Below are 19,353 nucleotides of genomic sequence, written 5' to 3'. Positions count from 1 at the left end.
GTGAAACTGAGCATCTTATTTTGTTTGAGAATATAGTAGGTAGGTTCACTGATAGATCGTTGTAAAAGTGGCATGTTTATGGGCTTCAGATAGACTGCTGTCACTTACTGAGTCTTGCCAACATTTCATTGTGCCTCCTCTATCTCCCCAGTGTGTAAGTTGACCTTTTGGTTTTCAGATTCATGCCCACTTGTGGCAGTACCAATATCTGGAAGACACGGATGTAGGAGGAGAACTTTTAGCACTGTTTAGGTCACTCTCTGCTTCACTGCAGTACAAAAATGCTGTCATTGTACACTGCCTTTTTAATAATGGGTTAGTAAATAAATCCTTTCCCTCAAAGGGGCTCTTCAGTTGAGAGACACTGGTAAGAATAGTCTGCAGAGTTTGTGTGGGCAAGAGTTTTCGCAAACAGCCTGCCCTCACAGCTCTGCTTTGCTTTACATAGAATTACATTAAATTTACTGCACAGAAAAAGGCCATTTGGCCCAACTGATCTATGCGAGTGTTTACACTCCACACGAGCCTCCTTCCCACCCCTATCTCACCCTATTAGCATATCCTTCCAATCCTTTCTTGTGCTTATCTAGTTTCCTCTTAAATGCATCTATGCTATTCGCCTCAACCACTCCATGTGGTAGTGAGTTCCACATTCTAACCACTCTCTGGATAAAGAAGCTTTGAGCTATCTTTGCTTTGTACCGTTGGGAAACTTGTTCGGATATGGTCGTATTGGTGTCTAATGCCCTCTGGTAACTTGCCAAGTGGCCCTCATTCACGTGGGAGCCGAGACAGTGAGTATTTGACTGGAGGGTATCTCAGCACAGTCCAATACTGCCTTTATCCGACATCCACATGCTCACAGGGGTCGCCTGGACAACAAGCAAGCCAGAACCCTGGCTGATTTCTTTTTTATACCCTAACCTAGCTATACCGAGACCAATACCAAGGTAGCATTTCAACTGCTGCCCCCAACTGAGGTTGGTGAAGTCATCACTGAGTGAGGATTGAACTTGGGACCTCTTTGTTTGAATGACTACTCCTACACCTGATGGTGCATTAGGCCTCGGGTGAAGTTAGACGTAGCCTTAAGAAATAATAATGGAATATAAGTTGCAGTGATTTCAGTTGCAGAGAAACAAGTGTACTGTACTTAGTTTTTTGAAGACCAGTCACTCACTAAAATGGGTTGCATTTACTTGAAAATGACTGATGAGATGTGCAATGGTGTCATATGTGGATTGGCACTTCCTCTTCCTCACCCTCCCCCCATCACCCCCCCCCCCAGTATATCTCATCGCCCCCTCCCCCCCACAGTATATCTCACCCCCTCCACCCCTCAGTATATCTCCCCCCCCCCAGTATATCTTCCCCCCCCCCAGTATATCTTCCACCCCCCCAGTATATCTTCCACCCCCCCAGTATATCTTCCACCCCCCAGTATATCTTCCACCCCCCAGTATATCTTCCACCCCCCCAGTATATCTTCCACCCCCCCAGTATATCTCACCCCGCCCCCCCAGTATATCTCACCCCGCCCCCCAGTATATCTCAACCCCGCCCCCCCAGTATATCTCCCCCCCCTCCCCCCCAGTATATCTCCCCCCCAATATATCTCCCCCCCAGTATATCTCCCCCCCCCCCAAGTATATTTCCTCCCCCCCCAGTATATCTCCCCCCTCCCCCCCCCAGTATATCTCCCCCCCTCCCCCCCCAGTATATCTCCCCCCCCTCCCCCCCAGTATATCTCCCCCCCTCCCCCCCAGTATATCTCCACCCCTCCCCCTAGTATATCTCCCCCCTCCCCCCCAGTATATCTCCCCCCAGTATATCTTCCCCCCCCCCCTCCCCCCCTCCCCACCCCAGTATATCTCGCCCCCTCCCCCCCAGTATATCTCACCCCTGGAGATGGGAGCTGAGATGTTGATCCTGCAGGCTTAGACCACACACCAAAACTGCGAGGACCTGGCCAAGGCTGCCTTGAGGGATCTCAGCTGCAAAGTGGAGCTTCACGAGTTGTGGACGAGGCAGAAAGGTGGGATCTCCCCATTAACCGCCGCTCGGCTGATCACTCACGAATAAGACGAGCCATTTAAAACCCCGAACACAGACATCATGTTGCACGTTGCTGGTTTTTTAATCCAGTATATCTCCCCCTCCCCTCCTCCCCCCAGTATATCTCATCCCCTCCTCCCCCCAGTATATCTCCCCCCTCCCCCCCCCCCAGTATATCTCACCCCCCTCCTCCCCCCAGTATATCTCATCCCCTCCCCCACCCAGTGTATCTCGCCCCCCTCCCCGTATCTCTCGCCCCCCCTCCCCGTATCTCTCGCCCCCCTCCCCGTATCTCTCGCCCCCCCTCCCGTATCTCTCGCCCCCCCCTCCCCGTATCTCTCGCCCCCCCTCCCGTATCTCTCGCCCCCCCTCCCCGTATCTCTCGCCCCCCCTCCCCGTATCTCTCGCCCCCCCTCCCCGTATCTCTCGCCCCCCCTCCCCGTATCTCTCGCCCCCCTCCCCGTATCTCTCGCCCCCCTCCCCGTATCTCTCGCCCCCCTCCCCGTATCTCTCGCCCCCCCTCCCCGTATCTCTCGCCCCCCCTCCCCGTATCTCTCGCCCCCCTCCCCGTATCTCTCGCCCCCCCTCCCCGTATCTCTCGCCCCCCCTCCCCGTATCTCTCGCCCCCCCTCCCCGTATCTCTCGCCCCCCCCTCCCCGTATCTCTCGCCCCCCTCCCCGTATCTCTCGCCCCCCCTCCCCGTATCTCTCGCCCCCCCTCCCCGTATCTCTCGCCCCCCCCTCCCCGTATCTCTCGCCCCCCCTCCCCGTATCTCTCGCCCCCCTCCCCGTATCTCTCGCCCCCCCTCCCCGTATCTCTCGCCCCCCCTCCCCGTATCTCTCGCCCCCCCTCCCCGTATCTCTCGCCCCCCCTCCCCGTATCTCTCGCCCCCCCCTCCCCGTATCTCTCGCCCCCCCTCCCCGTATCTCTCGCCCCCCCTCCCGTATCTCTCGCCCCCCCTCCCCGTATCTCTCGCCCCCCCTCCCCGTATCTCTCGCCCCCCCTCCCCGTATCTCTCGCCCCCCCCCTCCATGTATCTCTCTCAACCCCCCCCCAACCACAGGGCTTTCAGGTCGACAGTCTCTGGCCTCTCGTAGGTGCCTCTCGGGGGGGGGGGGCGGGGGCGGGTGTGTGCGGAGCTTGACAGCCGCGCGTGCGCACAACTTGGGAGCCGAAGATTCCCAAGTCGAAAGACCTCCTCTGCCGGCCACCGCCCGCTGCATTCCGCTCCGATTACTGCCGAGAAAAGTGGGATGAAACTCACGGCCACTCGGCCCCATCGCTACCGGACGGTAAAAAATGACGCATCGTCCGGGGACCGCCGAAAAACGGACGTAACTTGTATTTCACCAATTTCGGCCTCTATGTAATTCTATGTAATCGGTGTTTGGGAGGAATATAGACCAGCTGGTTGCCCAAAGAGAGAGGAGAGGTCGCCCTGGGATGCTGCTTTATCCTTGCTAGTGAAGCCTAGGGAGCAAGTTACCTGTCTACACTCAATGTGAGGATGATGTGTGGCATGGGCAGACACACTGAAAGGAGGATGTGTACGTATGTATGTTATCCAAAACTGATATATTACTGTTTGTTAATAGACACCTAAAACTGTTGATGGTAGAGCACCCTTTACCACTGGCACGAGCGATAATAACATGAGATTTTTTCACAACTGGAAAAAGGTCAATTAAACCAGACATTTTTTTAGATATAGGTCAACTGCAGCAAACCTGCCTGTCCTCTCCTCTCTATAAGCATATCTTGAACCCATTTATATACCTGCTTCAATGCTGTACCGAATAAAGAGAAAGATGACTGGGCAGGGGAACTGAGTGTTTATTATTCAACAGTGCAGCTTTGATTATTCGGTGAAACAGGTTGATGGAGAAAGGAAGGCCATAATTAAGGTCAGAAATTGAAGGTGTAGTTTTCAGATACTCTCTTTAGTTATTAGTTGAAATGAATCTGTGAACATTGAAGAAATATAAACGTAATGTGCTGTTCAGTTGTAAGCTTGGAAGCGGGATTCAGTTCCTCAACCACAAACTGAACTTTTCAGCAGGAAAATGCATTTCCTTTTTTTCATGAAGTTTAAATGAAATAACTTAAATGAAGCATTGAGTCCCAAGGTTTCTTTAGGAGATTGCGCTGTTCTCATGTTCGGCCCTCTCGGGGAAGGGTCCCCAATGAAAGGTGATTTAAAAAAAAAAAAAATCTCTTGCCAATCTCCTGTATACCTGTGCACAGGGCTTTCATTCTTTGGAATGCCAGCTATTCTTTGAATACAGATGGAGCCTACTGTAAGCCTGCAGTGGCGACAGATCATTTTCTCTCTACAAACAAGAAATACTCGCTTGAATATATGATTGGAATCAAATATGACTCTACTAACAGTGGTTGTCTAACAGGTAGTCTTTTTAGCATTCACCTGAGCTCTGTGCTCAAGCAATAATACAAACCGTGTAATGCAAAGTATCATAGAGTAGTATTTGACAAGTACTATTGAAATACAGTACCAGCTTGGCTCAGTAGTAGCACTCGCGCCTCTGAGTTCAAAGGTTGTGGGACCTTGGATTTTAAGCATGCCTTGTTTAATGATTTGCACTGCTCTCTCCGCCTGGCCGTTGGAGGCCGGCTTGAACGGTGCTGTCTTGACGTGATTTATGCCGTGGTCAATTATAAAGTTTTGGAATTCTGCGCTGGTGAAGCATGGACCATTGTCACTGACCAATATGTCAGGGATTCTGTGCGTTGCAAACATGGTTGCGAGGCTCTCCACAGTGGTGGAGGTTGTGCTCGAGTTTAAAATGGTGCATTCGATCCACTTTGAAAATGCATCTACAACTACGAGGAACATTTTGCCCATGAATGGGACCACATAGTCTATGTGCACCCGTGACCACGGTTTGGTAGGCCAGGGGCTCAGTGGAGCCTCCCTGGGGGCATTGCTGAGTTGGGCACAAATGGTGCACCTTCGGATGCAGAGCTCCAAGTCTGCATCAATATCAGGCCACCAGACGTATGATCTGACTATGGCCTTCATGAGAATGATCCCCGGGTGCTTGCGGTGGAGCTCCCGGACAAATGCCTCTCTGCCTCGCAGAGGCATGACTACTCGACTGCTCCACATCCGGCAGTCTGCTTGTAGTGATAGCTCATGCATGTGCCTGTGAAAGGGTTTTAATTCCTCGGAGCAGGCATCACGAGCCTCTGCCCAGTCACAGGTTAGGACACATCTTTTTACTAAGGATAACGTGGGGTCGCTGGCCGTCCAAGCTCTGATTTGGCGAGCCGTCATCGGCGAACCTGTGGACTCAAAAGGCATTGATTGCCATGACTATCTCACAGTCCTGTTCGTCAGACCCTTCCGTGGTCGCCAGGGGTAGCCTGCTGAGCGCGTCGGCATAGTTATCTGTGCCTGGTCTGTGCCTTATGGTTTAGTCGTAGGATGCCAGCATGAGTGCCCACCGTTGAATTCGCGGCGAGGCGTTGGCGTTTATTACCTTGCTCTCGGATAGGAGGGACGTGAGGGGCTTGTGGTCGGTTTCTAACGCGAACTTGGCCCTGAAAAGTTATTGGTGCATCTTTTTGACACCATACACGCACGCGAGCGCATCCTTCTCTACCATTCCATACCCGCGCTCTGCCCGCGAAAATGACCTGCAGGCATAAGCTATGGGTTGTAATTTACCCGCACTATTGACATGTTGTAAAACGCACCCGACCCCATATGCTGACGCATCGCATGTGAGAATTAGCTTTTTACCTGGATCAAAGAAAGTCAAAACACTGTTGGAACACAGAAGGTTGCGTGCCTTATTGAAGACGCGTTCCTGGGCGTCCCCACAAAACCAATCGCACCTCTTCCTGAGTAGCACGTGGAGAGGCTCCAGCAGCGTGCTTAAGTTCTGCATAAAGTTCCCGAAGTAATTGAGTAGCCCGAGAAAGGCGCGCAGTTCTGAGACATTCCGGGACCTGGGTGCCAGGCGAATTGCTTCTGTTTTGGACGCTGTTGGGCGGATTCCATCAGCGGCAATCCTTCTGCCCAAAAATTAAACCTCGGGTGCGAGAAACAGGCACTTGGATTTCTTGACTCGTAGGCCTACCCGATCCAACCGCTTTAGTACTTCCTCTAAATTACGGAGATGGGAGTCGCTGTCCCTGCCTGTGATAAGTATGTCGTCTTGAAATACAACCGTCCCCGGGATGGACTTGAGCAGACTCTCCATGTTGCGCTGGAATATGGCAGCTGCCGACCTGATGCCGAATGGGCATCGATTGTACATGAAAAGGCCTCGATGTGTCTTGATGGTGGTGAGTAGCTTGGATTCCTCGGTCAATTCTTGCGTCATATACGCAGATCTGCGGTCTAGTTTTGAGAAAAGTTTACCTCCAGCCAATGTGGCAAATAAGTCCTCCGCTCTGGGCAGTGGGTACTGGTCCTGTAGAGAGACTCTGTTTATGGTAGATTTGTAGTCCCCACAGATTCGTACGGATCCATCAGGCTTCATGACTGGGACGATGGGACTTGCCCAGTCGCTAAATTCCACAGGTGATATAATGCCTTCCCGCAGAAGCCTGTCCAGTTTGTGTTCAATCTTTTCCCTCATCACATAGGGTACAGCTCTGGCCTTGTGATGGACCAGTCTAGCATCCTGTGTGATGTAGATTTTGACTTTGGCCCCTTTGAAAGTGCCCACACCTGGCTGAAAGAGATGTCAAATCACTTTATAACTGTTGAGCAGGAGGTCCGTTCCTCTAATTACATGGCATGGACATCATCCCATTTCCAGTTTAGTTTTGCCAGCCAGCTTCTCCCCAGCAGTGCTGAGGGGTCTCCACAGGGGAAGTCGGTTCACTGTCCCTTTGTGTGTGACAGGGAGCATGGCTCTCCGAGGACTGGTACGATTTCTTTGGTATAGGTCCTTAGTTTGGTGTCGACCCTTGAGTTTTGGTCTGTCTCTTTTATGCGGCCACAGTTGTTCAAATTGTTGAGCGCCCATGAGAGATTGACTCGCTCCCGTATCCAGCTCCATGTTGACAGATATCCCGTTGAGTAGGACCCTCATCATTATAGGAGGCGTCCTGTTGTAGGAGCAGCGGCCATTGATCGTGTTGACCCGCTCTACATCGGTGTCCCGGGTACTGTCCCCACCATCTTCTGGTCCGCTTTCTGACCCATCCGACTCGTATACCAGCCGAGCTGCCATTTGTTTGCACGTGTGGGCCAAATGCCCTGTATTTTCACAATTTCTGCAAACATCCTGCTGAAATCGACAACCCCTTGACGAGTGCCCACCCCCACACCTCCAGCACAGACCTTTCCATTGTTCAAAGTGTTCCCAAAGAATGAGCTGCGTCTGGCTGATCTCACTTGAGCTTCTCTCAGTTTGTAGTTGATTGCTCGCATTGTGGGTTGATGAGATGTGAACGGCCGTTCCTGTGGCCCTTGATGGCTTCTGCCTGCTGTCGAGAGCCTGTTCTCCCGGTTTTGTCTGTGTGTGGAGGTAGCAGCTTGTTTAGTGCTGTGAACTTCTTGTTCCGATATTTCGTTAGTTGTCGTACCTGCATTGTAAATCAACCTCGTTTCTTCTTCCCCTACCAAGAATGTCCGTGCAACCAGTGCTGCTGCCTTTAAGGTCAGGTTCTTGGTCTCTATGAGCTTTCGTAATATGCCTGCGTGGCCTATTCCTTCAATGAAAAAGTTTCTCAGCATTTCTCTCCTCAGTTCATCGGAGAACTCACATAAACTAGCCAACCTCCGAAGTTCCGCCACGAAGTCGGGTATGTTCTGGCCCACACAGCGTCAGTAGTTGTAGAACCTGTGTCTGGCCATGTGTAGGCTGCTCGCTGGCTTCAAGTGGACTCTTACCAGTGTGCTCAATTCTTCAAACGACTTGCTTGCTGGTTTCTCGGGTGCCAACAGATCCTTCATAAAGCGTATGTTTTTGAGCCACAGCTGGTCAAGAGATGGGCTATTCTCTTGTCTGCCTTATCATCGCCTAACCAGTCTTTGGTTACAAAGCTTTGCTGGAGCCTTTCTATAAAGTCCTCCCAATTGTCTCCCGCATTGTACTTTTCATCTGATCCGTTGTTCGCCATTCTGTGGATTCTGTAATCCCGTAACTCGTCGCCACTGTAAAGTCCTGTCCCCTCAGTCCAGATTCACACGAGGCATGTAGTGAAGTCAAGGTCACTGTGGACCTGCACCTTTATTTCACAGCTCTGGAATGCTGCACTTGCCTGAGACCTCTCCTTATATACCTCTCTCTTGCAAGTGCACCCCTGGTGGTAAGGTATGCTGGTGGTTACAGGTCATATCTGATTACAGTTATGTATAGCATGTTAGGATACAGTTATATATAATAATGTAAGATACATGACACAGACGCAACAACGTCAGTGTTCTCGATCAGGCCAACGTCCCCAGCATCTAAGCACTGACCACACTTGACCAGCTCCATTGGGTGGGCCACATCGTCCGCATGCCCGGTACGAGACTCCCAAAGCAAGTGCTCTACTCAGAACTCCTACATGTCAAGCGAGCCCTGGGTGGGCAGAGGAAACTTTTCAAGGACACTCTCAAAGCCTCCTTGATAAAGTGCAACATCCCCACCGACACCTCGGAATCCCTGGCTAAAGAAGGCCCTAAGTGGAGGAAGAGCATCTGAGAGGGCGCTGAGCATCTCGAGTCTCGTCGCCGAGAGCATGCGGGAAACAAACGCAGGCAGCGGAAGGAACGTGCGGCAAACCAGACTCCCCACCCACCCTTTCCTTAAACCATTGCCTGCCCCACCTGTGACAGAGACTGTATTGGACTGTACAGTCACCTGAGAACTCACTTTTAGAGTGGAAGCAAGTCTTCCTCGATTTCAAGGGACTGTCTGTGATGATGATGATGATGATGACACTACAAACAGCAATCCACTACCTGTGAAGTGCTGTGTGACATTCGGAGTATGTAAAAGGTGCAGTGTAAAGGCAAGTTCTTTCATTACCAATGAAAGATATAAAATAGTGCAGCATGTATCCGGGGCACCAATAGCTTCACTATTCTGATGTTAGCAATCAGTAAAAGCTTCTATCTCTTGTGTTTAGAAGATACATAGATGTGAATAACACCACATTTTACAACAATAGCCACCAAACATATAAGTGATGTTTCAGAATATTTATTCAACAGAGCTGTTGAAGTATGATTGAGAGCATCAACGCTTTTGAAGAAGCTGTTTCTCTCAAGTGCAGGTGAATTTCAGTCACTATTCCCTTGTAAACAGGATGTAACTCACTTACACCAAAGGTGACTTACTGGCTTCAACAAGCAGTTGTACAGCTCATTGATGTGAGTGAAATAATATATTACAATCACAGATGTCTCTCCTCTGCATAGTGTTTGCTGAAGAAGGTTATAAATTGTAACTATTTTGAGTTTGAAATAAATATGCAGCAACTTTCAGATTTTAACGCTTTGGGTTTAATTATTTTGTCTTTGCTCCTGTATCTCGTTAGGGTTTACTCTTGGATCAGTTGTGAAGGACCGGGCTGAACTTCAACACTTCTTGACACACAACTTGTCCATGTCCAATGAAACAGCTGGTCTCCTACTGGGATCAAGTGTCAATTTGAAGGAGGTAAGGGAAACGAGAATGAAATGTGTGGTTGACCAGATGAATTTAGACTTGTTTGAGGGTAATGGGAAGAGGCAGGTGTCTGGACAAGCATACATGATGTACACTGTCACGTAGAATATACACCTGTAGGAGACGGCAGCAGGAGCATCTAATCCTCACTCATGGTATTTCTCTTCTGATCTTCCTGTTGTGCTTGAACTGGCCCATTTTACCAGTACGTCCAAACACGTGTTTATTATTGAGACAAGAATGCACAAAATTTTATGTGGGTATTTTGCGTCGTATGATTGATTAAGGAAGCACACAGAATCTTAAGTAAAACCATTATTTTGCATGAGTTATAGTATTTTCTGGGAGAAGTTATTCGTTAATTGCATGAGAGGATCAACAATTGGAGAATCAGGAGATTGATTTAAACTCTGTTAATTAATTGTGCCAAAACTGCTGCTTATCGGAATTGGGAAAGAAAAGGTAATTTAAACAAAATGTGAGAAATGGTTTAGTTTTGCTATTTACGCTGCAGGCTGCAATCCAATTATCTATTTGCAGCCAGAGGAGGGAAGCTGGGGCAACTGATGCACAATATAATTTTTTTTTTTAGCTTCTCCTAAGCAGAGGTGTCGTACCTAACCTTCAAACGTAGCCCGACAGATGAAATAAAAATATGCTGAACCTCATTTATAATGTAAATTTTATTTTCAGAGAAGGTTATGCTCATTTTCAGTTTTGTATTCCGCCCTCCTGCAAGTGAGCAAAATAAACCTGTCAACCAGCAGCCCAAGTACTTCCTGCCCACTCATGTCTCCACATTTCAGTGCATACCATGATTGCAGTTGTTTCTGGAGTACTGAATGGACGGACACCAAGGGTCCTCTGTTTGTTTAAAACTGATGCGACAGTGTAAAGTGGTTGAGAGCGAGTCGGCAGACCACTTGGTGTCAGTGGAAATACAATAGATGTAAAACGGGTTGCCGATTGGCTATCACTTTTTTTTACTATCACACAAGGTCAAGATCTACCCCTGTAGAATTTGACAAACAACAGACGCATTTTACCAACGCTCTGTGTGTGCACTGATGATTGAACAATTTTTTTGAACTTTTCTTTGGTGTACATTTGGGTAGTTTTATATTATTGGGCAGGCGGGGGACAAACTGTGCTGGCACTGGTCATGTTTTTTTAGTCACATTTTGACCCAACTCAGTGGCAGCAGAAGCCATTTCTAAGAAGGCTACAATAGAGATGGGTTTAATTTAAGTAGGCTTACTTTAAGTACTTCTTTGATCCTCTGTGCAGGCCCGAACACACAGCGCTGGCTGTTCTGTACGTGCAAGCGTGTGATATGAGATTTGCGATTAATTACAGATTAGAGTGCGTCTTTTGTAGAAACATCGAAACATAGAAAATAGGTGCAGGAGTAGGCCATTCGGCCCATCGAGCCTGCACCACCATTCAATAAGATCATGGCTGATCATTCACCTCAGTACCCCTTTCCTGCTTTCTCTCCATATTCCTTTAGCCGTTAGGGCCATATCTAACTCCCTCTTGAATATGTCCAACGAACTGGCATCAACAACTCTCTGCGGTAGAGAATTCCACAGGTTAACAACTCTCTGAGCAAAGAAGTTTCTCCTCATCTCATTCCTAAATGGCTTACCCCTTATCCTTAGACTGTGTCCCCTGGTTCTGGACTTCCCCAACATCGGAAACATTCTTCCTGCATCTAAGCTGTCCAGTCCCGTCAGAATTTTACATGTTTCTATGAGATCCCCTCTCATCCTTCTAAACACCAGTGAATACAGGCCCAGTCAATTCAGTCTCTCCTCATATGTCAGTCCTACCATCCCAGGAATCAATCTGGTGAACCTTCGCTGCAATCCCTGAATAGCAAGAATGTCCTTCCTCAGATTAGGAGACCAAAACTGGACACAATATTCCAGGTGAGGCCTCACCAAGGCCCTGTACAACTGCAGTAAGACCTCCCTGCTCCTATAAAGTCTCGTAGCGATGAAGGCCAACATACCATTTGCCTTCTTCACCGCCTGCTGTACCTGCATGCCAACTTTCAATGACTGATGTACCACGACACTCAGGTCTTGTTGCACCTCCCCTTTTCCTAATCTGCCGCCATTCAGATAATATTCTGCCTTCATGTTTTTGCCACCAAAGTGGATAACCTCACATTTATCCACATTATACTGCATCTGCCATGCATTTGCCCACTCACCTAACCTGTCCAAGTCACCCTGCAGCCTCTTAGCATCCTCCTCTCAGCTCACACCGCCACCCAGCTTAGTGTCATCTGCAAACTTGGAGATATTACACTCCATTCCTTCACCTAAATCATTGATGTATATTGTAAATAGCTGGAGTCTCAGCACTGAGCCCTGTGGCACCCCACTAGTTACTGCCTGCCACTCTGAAAAGGACCCATTTATCCAGACTCTGCCAACCAGTTCTCTATCCACGTCAGTACATTATCCCCAATACCATGTGCTTTAATTTTGCACACCAATCTCTTGTGTGGGACATTGTCAAAAGCCTTTTGAAAGTCCAAATACACCACATCCACTGGTTCTCCCTTGTCCACTCTACTAGTTACATCCTCAAAAAATTCTAGAAGATTTGTCAAGCATGATTTCCCTTTCATAAATCCATGCTGACTTGGACTGATCCTGTCACTACTTTCCAAATGCACTGCTATTTCATCTTTAATAATTGATTCCAACATTTTCCCCACTACTGATGTCAGGCTAACCAGTCTATAATTACCCATTTTCTTTCTCCCTCTTTTTAAAAAAAAAAAAAAGTGGTGTTACATTAGCTACCCTCCAGTCCATAGGAACTGATCCAAAGTCAATAGACTGTTGGAAAATGATCATCAATGCATCCACTATTTGTAGGGCCACTTCCTTAAGTACTCTGGGATGCAGACTATTAGGCCATGGGGATTTATCAGCCTTCAATCCCATCAATTTCCCTTACACAATTTTCTGATTATAAGGATTTCCTTCAGTTCCTCCTTCTCACTAGATCCTCGGTCCCCTAGTATTTCCGGAAGGTTATTTTTGTCTTACTTCGTGAAGACAGAACCAAAGTATTTGTTCAACTGGTCTGCCATTTCTTTGTTCCCCATTATAAATTCACCTGATTCTGACTGCAAGGGACCTACGTTTGTCTTCACTAATCTTTTTCTCTTCACATAGCTATAGAAACTTTTGCAGTCAGTTTTTATGTTCCCAGCAAGCTTCCTCTCATACTCTATTTTCCCCCTCCTAATTAAATCCCTTGTCCTCCTCTGCTGAATTCTAAATTTCTCCCAGCCCTCAGGTTTGCTGCTTTTTCTGGCCAATTTATATGCCTCTTCCTTCGATTTAACACTATCCTTAATTTCCTTGTTAGCCACGGTTGAGCCACTTTCCCCATTTTATTTTTACTCCAGACAGGGATGTACAATTGTTGAAGTTCATTCATGTGATCTTTAAATGTTTGCCATTGCCTATCCACCATCAAACCTTTAAATATAATTCGCCAGTCTATTCTAGCCAATTCACGTCTCATACAATCGAAGTTACCTTTCCTTAAGTTCAGGACCCTAGTCTCTGAATTAACTGTATCACTTTCCATCTTAATAAAGAATTCTACCATATGGTCACTCTTTCCCCAAGGGGCCTCGCACAACAAGATTGCTAATTAGTCCTTTCTCGTTACACATCACCCAGTCTAGGATGGCCAGCCCTCTCGTTGGTTTCTTGACATATTGGTCCAGAAAACCATCCCTAATACACTCCAGGAAATCCTCCTCCACCATATTGCAGTTTGGTTAGCCCAGTCTAAGTTTTGTTGTTTTGTTACTCGCACATGAGTGGCCGAACATCAGTTTTGGCCTGCACAAATCTTTTTTTTTTTTTACTTATTCAACTATTCAACAGCTCACATAAGAACATAAAAACATAAGAATTAGGAACAGGAGTAGGCCATCTAGCCCCTCGAGCCTGCTCCGCCATTCAACAAGATCATGGCTGATCTGGCCGTGGACTCAGCTCCACTTACCCGCCCGCTCCCCATAACCCTTAATTCCTTTATTGGTTAAAAATCAAACTATCTGGGATTTGAATACATTCAATGAGCTAGCCTCAACTGCTTCCTTGGGCAGAGAATTCCACAGGTTCACAACCCTCTGGGAGAAGAAATTCCTTCTCAACTCGGTTTTAAATTGGCTCCCCCGTATTTTGAGGCTGTGCCCCCTAGTTCTAGTCTCCCCGACCAGTGGAAACAACCTCTCTGCCTCTATCTTGTCTATCCCTTTCATTATTTTAAATGTTTCTATAAGATCACCCCTCATCCTTCTGAACTCCAACGAGTAAAGACCCAGTCTACTCAATCTATCATCATAAGGTAATCCCCTCATCTCCGGAATCAGCCTAGTGAATCGTCTCTGTACCCCCTCCAAAGCTAGTATATCCTTTCTTAAGTAAGGTGACCAAAACTGCACGCAATACTCCAGGTGCAACATGTATATATTATTCAAAATCTTTTATAGGGCCCTTATTTCCTGTTGTCAGGACTTTCGGTCACATCCTTCTCTCATTATTTCCCATTCAATTTTATTGTCAACTCTCACTATGTAATTGCAGGCTCAGGCCACTGGGCTTTGTCTAGCAACTTCTGCATCTCTCTCCCAATGAACATCTTGTATCTATTATGTATTAAAAATGGTGAATGGTTGCAACATTCTAATTGCGCCTGTGAGCATAATGTTGCATAATATTGCCATCTAACGTTACATGACCATCAGTGAAACCCTTTGTCAATTCTAACTGCAGTACGTAACAATTGTCAGAGTGCATTTCATTGAGAAGAGGACATCTTGTTAAAGGTAAGTAAAAGCAAGCCCATTATTTTCACGTCGGGTCCCACAGATATCCTTGTTTTTTTGTTCTCTTTCGCTCCTGGCTAGCCTCCCACCTTGCATCTTTGTAATATTGAGCTCATCCAAAACTCTCTTCCCCATATCTTAACTCGCACCAAGTCCCGTTCACCCATCACCCCAGTGCTTGTTGATCTACATGGGCTCTCGGTCCGGCAATGCTTCGATTTAAAGATTCTCCTCCTTGTGTTCAAATCCCTCCATGGCCTCCCCCTCTCCCTATCTCTGTAACCTCCTCCAGCCCTACAACCCTCCGAGATCTCTGCGCACCTCCAATTCTGGCCTCTTGCACATCTCTGATTTTCATCGCTCCACCATTGGTGGCCGTGCCGACATCTGTCTGCGCCCTGAGCTCTGGAATTCTTTCCCTAAACCTTGCCACATTTCTACCTCTCTCTCCTCCTTTAAAGGTGCTCTTTAAAACCTAACTCTTTGCCTAAGCTTTTGGTCACGTCCCAATATCTCTATGTGGCGTGGTGTCAAATTTTGTCTGACAACACTCCTGTGCTTTATTTCATTAAAGGCACTATATAAATGCAAGTTGTTGTTTTTGCCAAGTAGCATAGGTGCTACTCCTGGGGCTCACTGTGCTTACCAGCCCTTTCTGTTTAAGGGCAATATGGCTGTTGCTGCTGTGCCTCTCCTTCTCTGAGTAGTTTGAATAAATGGCTACCCTGGCCACTTGGCTGATGGGCTGCTTCTCAACCGATCAGCCTTTGACAGCCTTGTATTTAATTAATTTTCCAAAGATTGAGCTCATCTAAAACTGTTGCCCCAATATTTATTAAGTTAGTATTCCCAGTATGTAACGAAAAAATTAAATTTATTCATTGACTGAGTGACATCATGGCAGTTCACTCGTGGATCATAAGAAGACATTGAGAAGTTATGCTGCTATAATTCAAAATAATAATAAGAAAGAAACATAGTTTAATAAGATGTACTGGAAGACATAGTGGTAAAAATGCAGAATGTATGTGAATATGAAAAAAGACAGCCTTGCATTTTTGTAGTGCTTTTCACGACCTCAGGACATCTCAAAGCACTTTACTGGCAATGCAGTATTTTTGAAGTGTACTCACTATTGCATTGCAGGAAACGCACCAGCCTTTTTGCGCACAGCAAGGTCCCTCAAACAGCAATGAGATAATGACAAGATAATCTGCTTTTTAGTGCTGTTGGTTGAGGGATAAACATGGGTTAGAATACCAAGGAGAACCCCCACCTAATCCTCTTTGAAATAGTATCATGGGGTCTTTTACATCCACCTGAGAGGACAGGCAGGGCCTCAGTTTAATGTCTCATTTGAAAAATGGCACTGCTGACAGTGCAGGTTGTAGGACAGGAGATTTAGAATTGCACGCACTCGTCCCAAAACAATATCTTCCATGAAGATCTGAGGGGCGTTTGTTGATTTTTAATTTCTGTCACGGCTAAGCTGCATTGGAGCAAGCACATCATATGGATCAGCAGATCACTCACAGTCGATTAATGAACAGTTGCTGAGCTGCAGTAGGATGATGGGGAGAAACCATCACTAGTCTGATAGTTCCCACAATTAGGGACCATGCCAAGGTGTGATGAATCACCATTAAATCCACACTTAAATGCTAAAAGAGAGCCTTTAATCTAAGGAAGTGATTTTTTTCTCTCTCTGTGCTCATTGTTGCCATTGGTTTCATGGATAAGTGAAGTTTTGCAGCATGTAGTTATGTAGTCCAGGGCGTGCTGTGCGTGGTTTCCAGTTTACCAGCCAGAAATGTCTATTTTATTCAATGTATGTGGTGGTGCTGGAATGTGAGTCCACAGTGTTTAATCACTTTAACTAAAGTGGGTGATGCTAAAATTTAGCAGAGTAAGATTGGGAAAAAACAACAACACAAGAAAAGACCGCAGGGCTCAAAATGTTGGCACACCCCTTATCAGGTCAGCTTCTTATTCCTGGTAACAGTGATTGAGATTTCCTATCAGCCTTTTGCAAGGTTTCCCATCCTGCTGTGAAGTCCACATCAACAGAAATCAAGCATAGTCTGTCCATTGCAATATAAATAATGATTAATTACTCTTAACTTTAAGTAAGGCTGGGGAAAATTACAAAGATTGGGCAAGATCATGGAGGGATTTAACACAATTAATGTTAATGAATGAAGTCAGGTGAAATTGATTTTAAAAATGCGTATTTCACAGTCTTAACTGTGAAGTAATTACTCCACAGTAGCAAATATTCAGTCTAATACATTCTGATGGAAAGCAGCTTTGTTATTTAACTAGCTCCATCGAGGCGATATTGTAACCTTGACACATATCCCAGTTTGAACCAGGGTATTTCTATTTTTCTACCCACCTTTCTAATCATTTAATATCATTAAATACTTTGTGACACAATACTGAGTAGCTGCACTGTGCCAGATGATGCTGCTTGTTCTGGATAGCTGTTGTTAGAGTTCAGGCGGTCGGTAGTTAATCTGATGAAAGAATGCGGCAGATTATTAATGTCTTTAAAATTATTAAAATGTTTTCAGGGCTGACCTTTGATTTTATGGGGCTGCTTGAAATTTTTTGGACCGTTATTTTCGTTACTTTTCCTTGGAGGCGTCCCTATCAAAAGGAACATTTTTCATCAGTCATCATCATAGGCGGTCCCTCGAACGAGGATGACTTGCTTCCATGAGAGTTCACAGATGTTTCAATGAAGGACCCTATGTTCCAGTCCTGAACTCCAGTTGAGGGGGTGGAAGATGCCTGTGCATGAATTTTTTTAACGTGTGGTGACCGTTGCACATCAGCCACCACACGGGCTTGACAAAGCTAGGTCTTGGTCCAGTGACCAGGATTAACCAGTACGACTAGAGGCCTGCTCTGCTGCATGGACCTAGTGCGCGCACACATCGCAGTGTGGGCAGACCTGTGCTGCCCCTGGGCCCTCGGCTCTTCTGGGCTCCGTACCCTCATTCGTCGCACCTTCACCCACGATGTTCCCGGCGCTCCAGCTCTTTTTATAGCCCCGACCTGCGGTGATGTTCTCACACAGGTTGGGGCGGCCCACATTTTAATCAGTACAATGACACCCTCACTGATGGTGAAAGGTTGAGGTCTGTTGGCTGCTGAGCACTCCCTGCTGACACTCGTACACAGATCCTCTGGGAATGCACGGAGACGTTTAGCAGAAGTATGTACATGGGCTGCTGCTGCTGCGCACGCCAGAAGTCGGAGACAAAAAAGAAAGAGACTTGCATTTATATAGCGCCATTCACGTCCACCGGCTGTCCCAAAGCACTTTACAGCGAATGAATATCCATCCCTCCATCACCAGCACAGATTGTCCTGACCTCTTCCGCATCCCCAATTTCCTTCACTCCACCATTGGTAGCCGTGCCTTCAGCTGTTTAGATCCTAAGTTCTGGAATTCCCTCCCGAAACCTCTCCGCCTGGCTACCTCTCTCTCTCTTCAAGAGGCTCCTTAAAACCTACCTCTTTTATCAAGCTTTTGGTCATGTGTATTAATATCTCTTTATGTGGCTCAGTGTAAAACTTTGTCTGATAACGCTCCCGTGAAGTGCCTTGGGATACTTCACTATGTTAAAGGCGCTATCAATGCAAGTTGTTGTTGTATGTTCTGCTAGACAGAGGTATTGAAATGCAAATTCAGAAATCTATATTGAAATGTTAGGTACATAGAATGGGATATAATATGTTTTATATAGTATGTGTATTACTGATGTGTTGCCTCTTCCTCCTGAGACCTTTTTTTTAATGTAGTTGCAATGCCAACGCAAGACATAAGAAACAATACTATTCTGCGGTGTAGGAGAGCATATGTATGCCATGTTGACTCATCACTATGTGAGTGTACCATTGTTGGGATGATCAGAAGTCCCAACAGGAAGGGAGAAATGCATTTGCAGACAATCTGCTAGTGGAATGCTGACAGAAGTAAGATGCCCTTCAAACTATTCTTCGCTCCTGCTCCGGAGAACTTTTTTTTGTGCCAGAGGTGGCCCTATGCATTAGAATGTTGCGCTGTGTTAAATCTCTGCTGCATTATTTCAATCATTAGTAGATTAAAAATTGTCTGGGAAACCACATCTTGAGCTGTCACTTTGCAGAGTTGATGAGACTCTACCGTTGCCCAGTGTGGTTACTCAAGGTGGTCAAACCATCTTAACTACTCTTATTTATACAGTGTATAGGTAGAGTAGAGCATCGTGAATTAATAGTACAAAGATCAAGCAGATGGAATTTAATGTAGGCAAAGGTAAAGTAGTACCAGTAGGATGAATTTAGTTGCAATAACCAATGACGAAATGGAAAGAGATATAAGACTGATAGTAGACTCGAGGGCCAATATGTCCCAACCAATGCAGAGCCACAATCAAAAGTGCCAGTAGGATGTTGAACTACATGGCCAATGCAGGAGAATGCAAGTCAGAAGAAGTTGCGATCATTGTTCCCTTTAAGCTACGCAGCCGCCCAGTGCTCTGCAGCCGCCTCACCTAAATAGGAAAAACTGCACGAGCGGTATTTTGAATGGGCTGCGCACCCAAAGAAAATTGAGAGGAACATTAGGGTGCAGTGGTTATAGTGCTCCGGTCAGTTTTCACCTTGAGTAGAAAAAAAGCAGACATTCAAGTGCTGGAGTCAGTGCAGAGAAGGGCCATGAGGCTGATCCCTCGTGTCAGAGGTCCGAATTATAAGAAAAGGCTTCAGCTTTTCAGCCTGGAAAGGAGGCGATGGGCTCAA

At 46.7% G+C, this 19,353-nt stretch overlaps 1 protein-coding gene across 3 annotated transcripts in view; it reads left to right on the top strand.

Annotated features, from left to right (window-relative positions):
• Nucleotides 1-19,353, top strand: part of abca2 (ATP-binding cassette, sub-family A (ABC1), member 2) — a 592,651-nt gene that overhangs the window by 229,454 nt on the left and 343,844 nt on the right. For all 3 annotated transcript variants that reach the window (XM_070862856.1, XM_070862855.1, XM_070862857.1), the window contains exon 5: nt 9,562-9,683. In XM_070862856.1, coding sequence (XP_070718957.1) covers nt 9,562-9,683 — 122 coding nt within the window. The remainder of the gene's footprint in view (nt 1-9,561; nt 9,684-19,353) is intronic.

The sequence above is a fragment of the Pristiophorus japonicus genome, chromosome 20 (assembly GCF_044704955.1).
Source record: "Pristiophorus japonicus isolate sPriJap1 chromosome 20, sPriJap1.hap1, whole genome shotgun sequence".
Classification (NCBI taxonomy): domain Eukaryota; kingdom Metazoa; phylum Chordata; class Chondrichthyes; family Pristiophoridae; genus Pristiophorus; species Pristiophorus japonicus.
The sequence above is the reverse complement of the archived record's forward strand: the minus strand, read 5'-3'. Positions and strand labels throughout refer to the sequence as shown.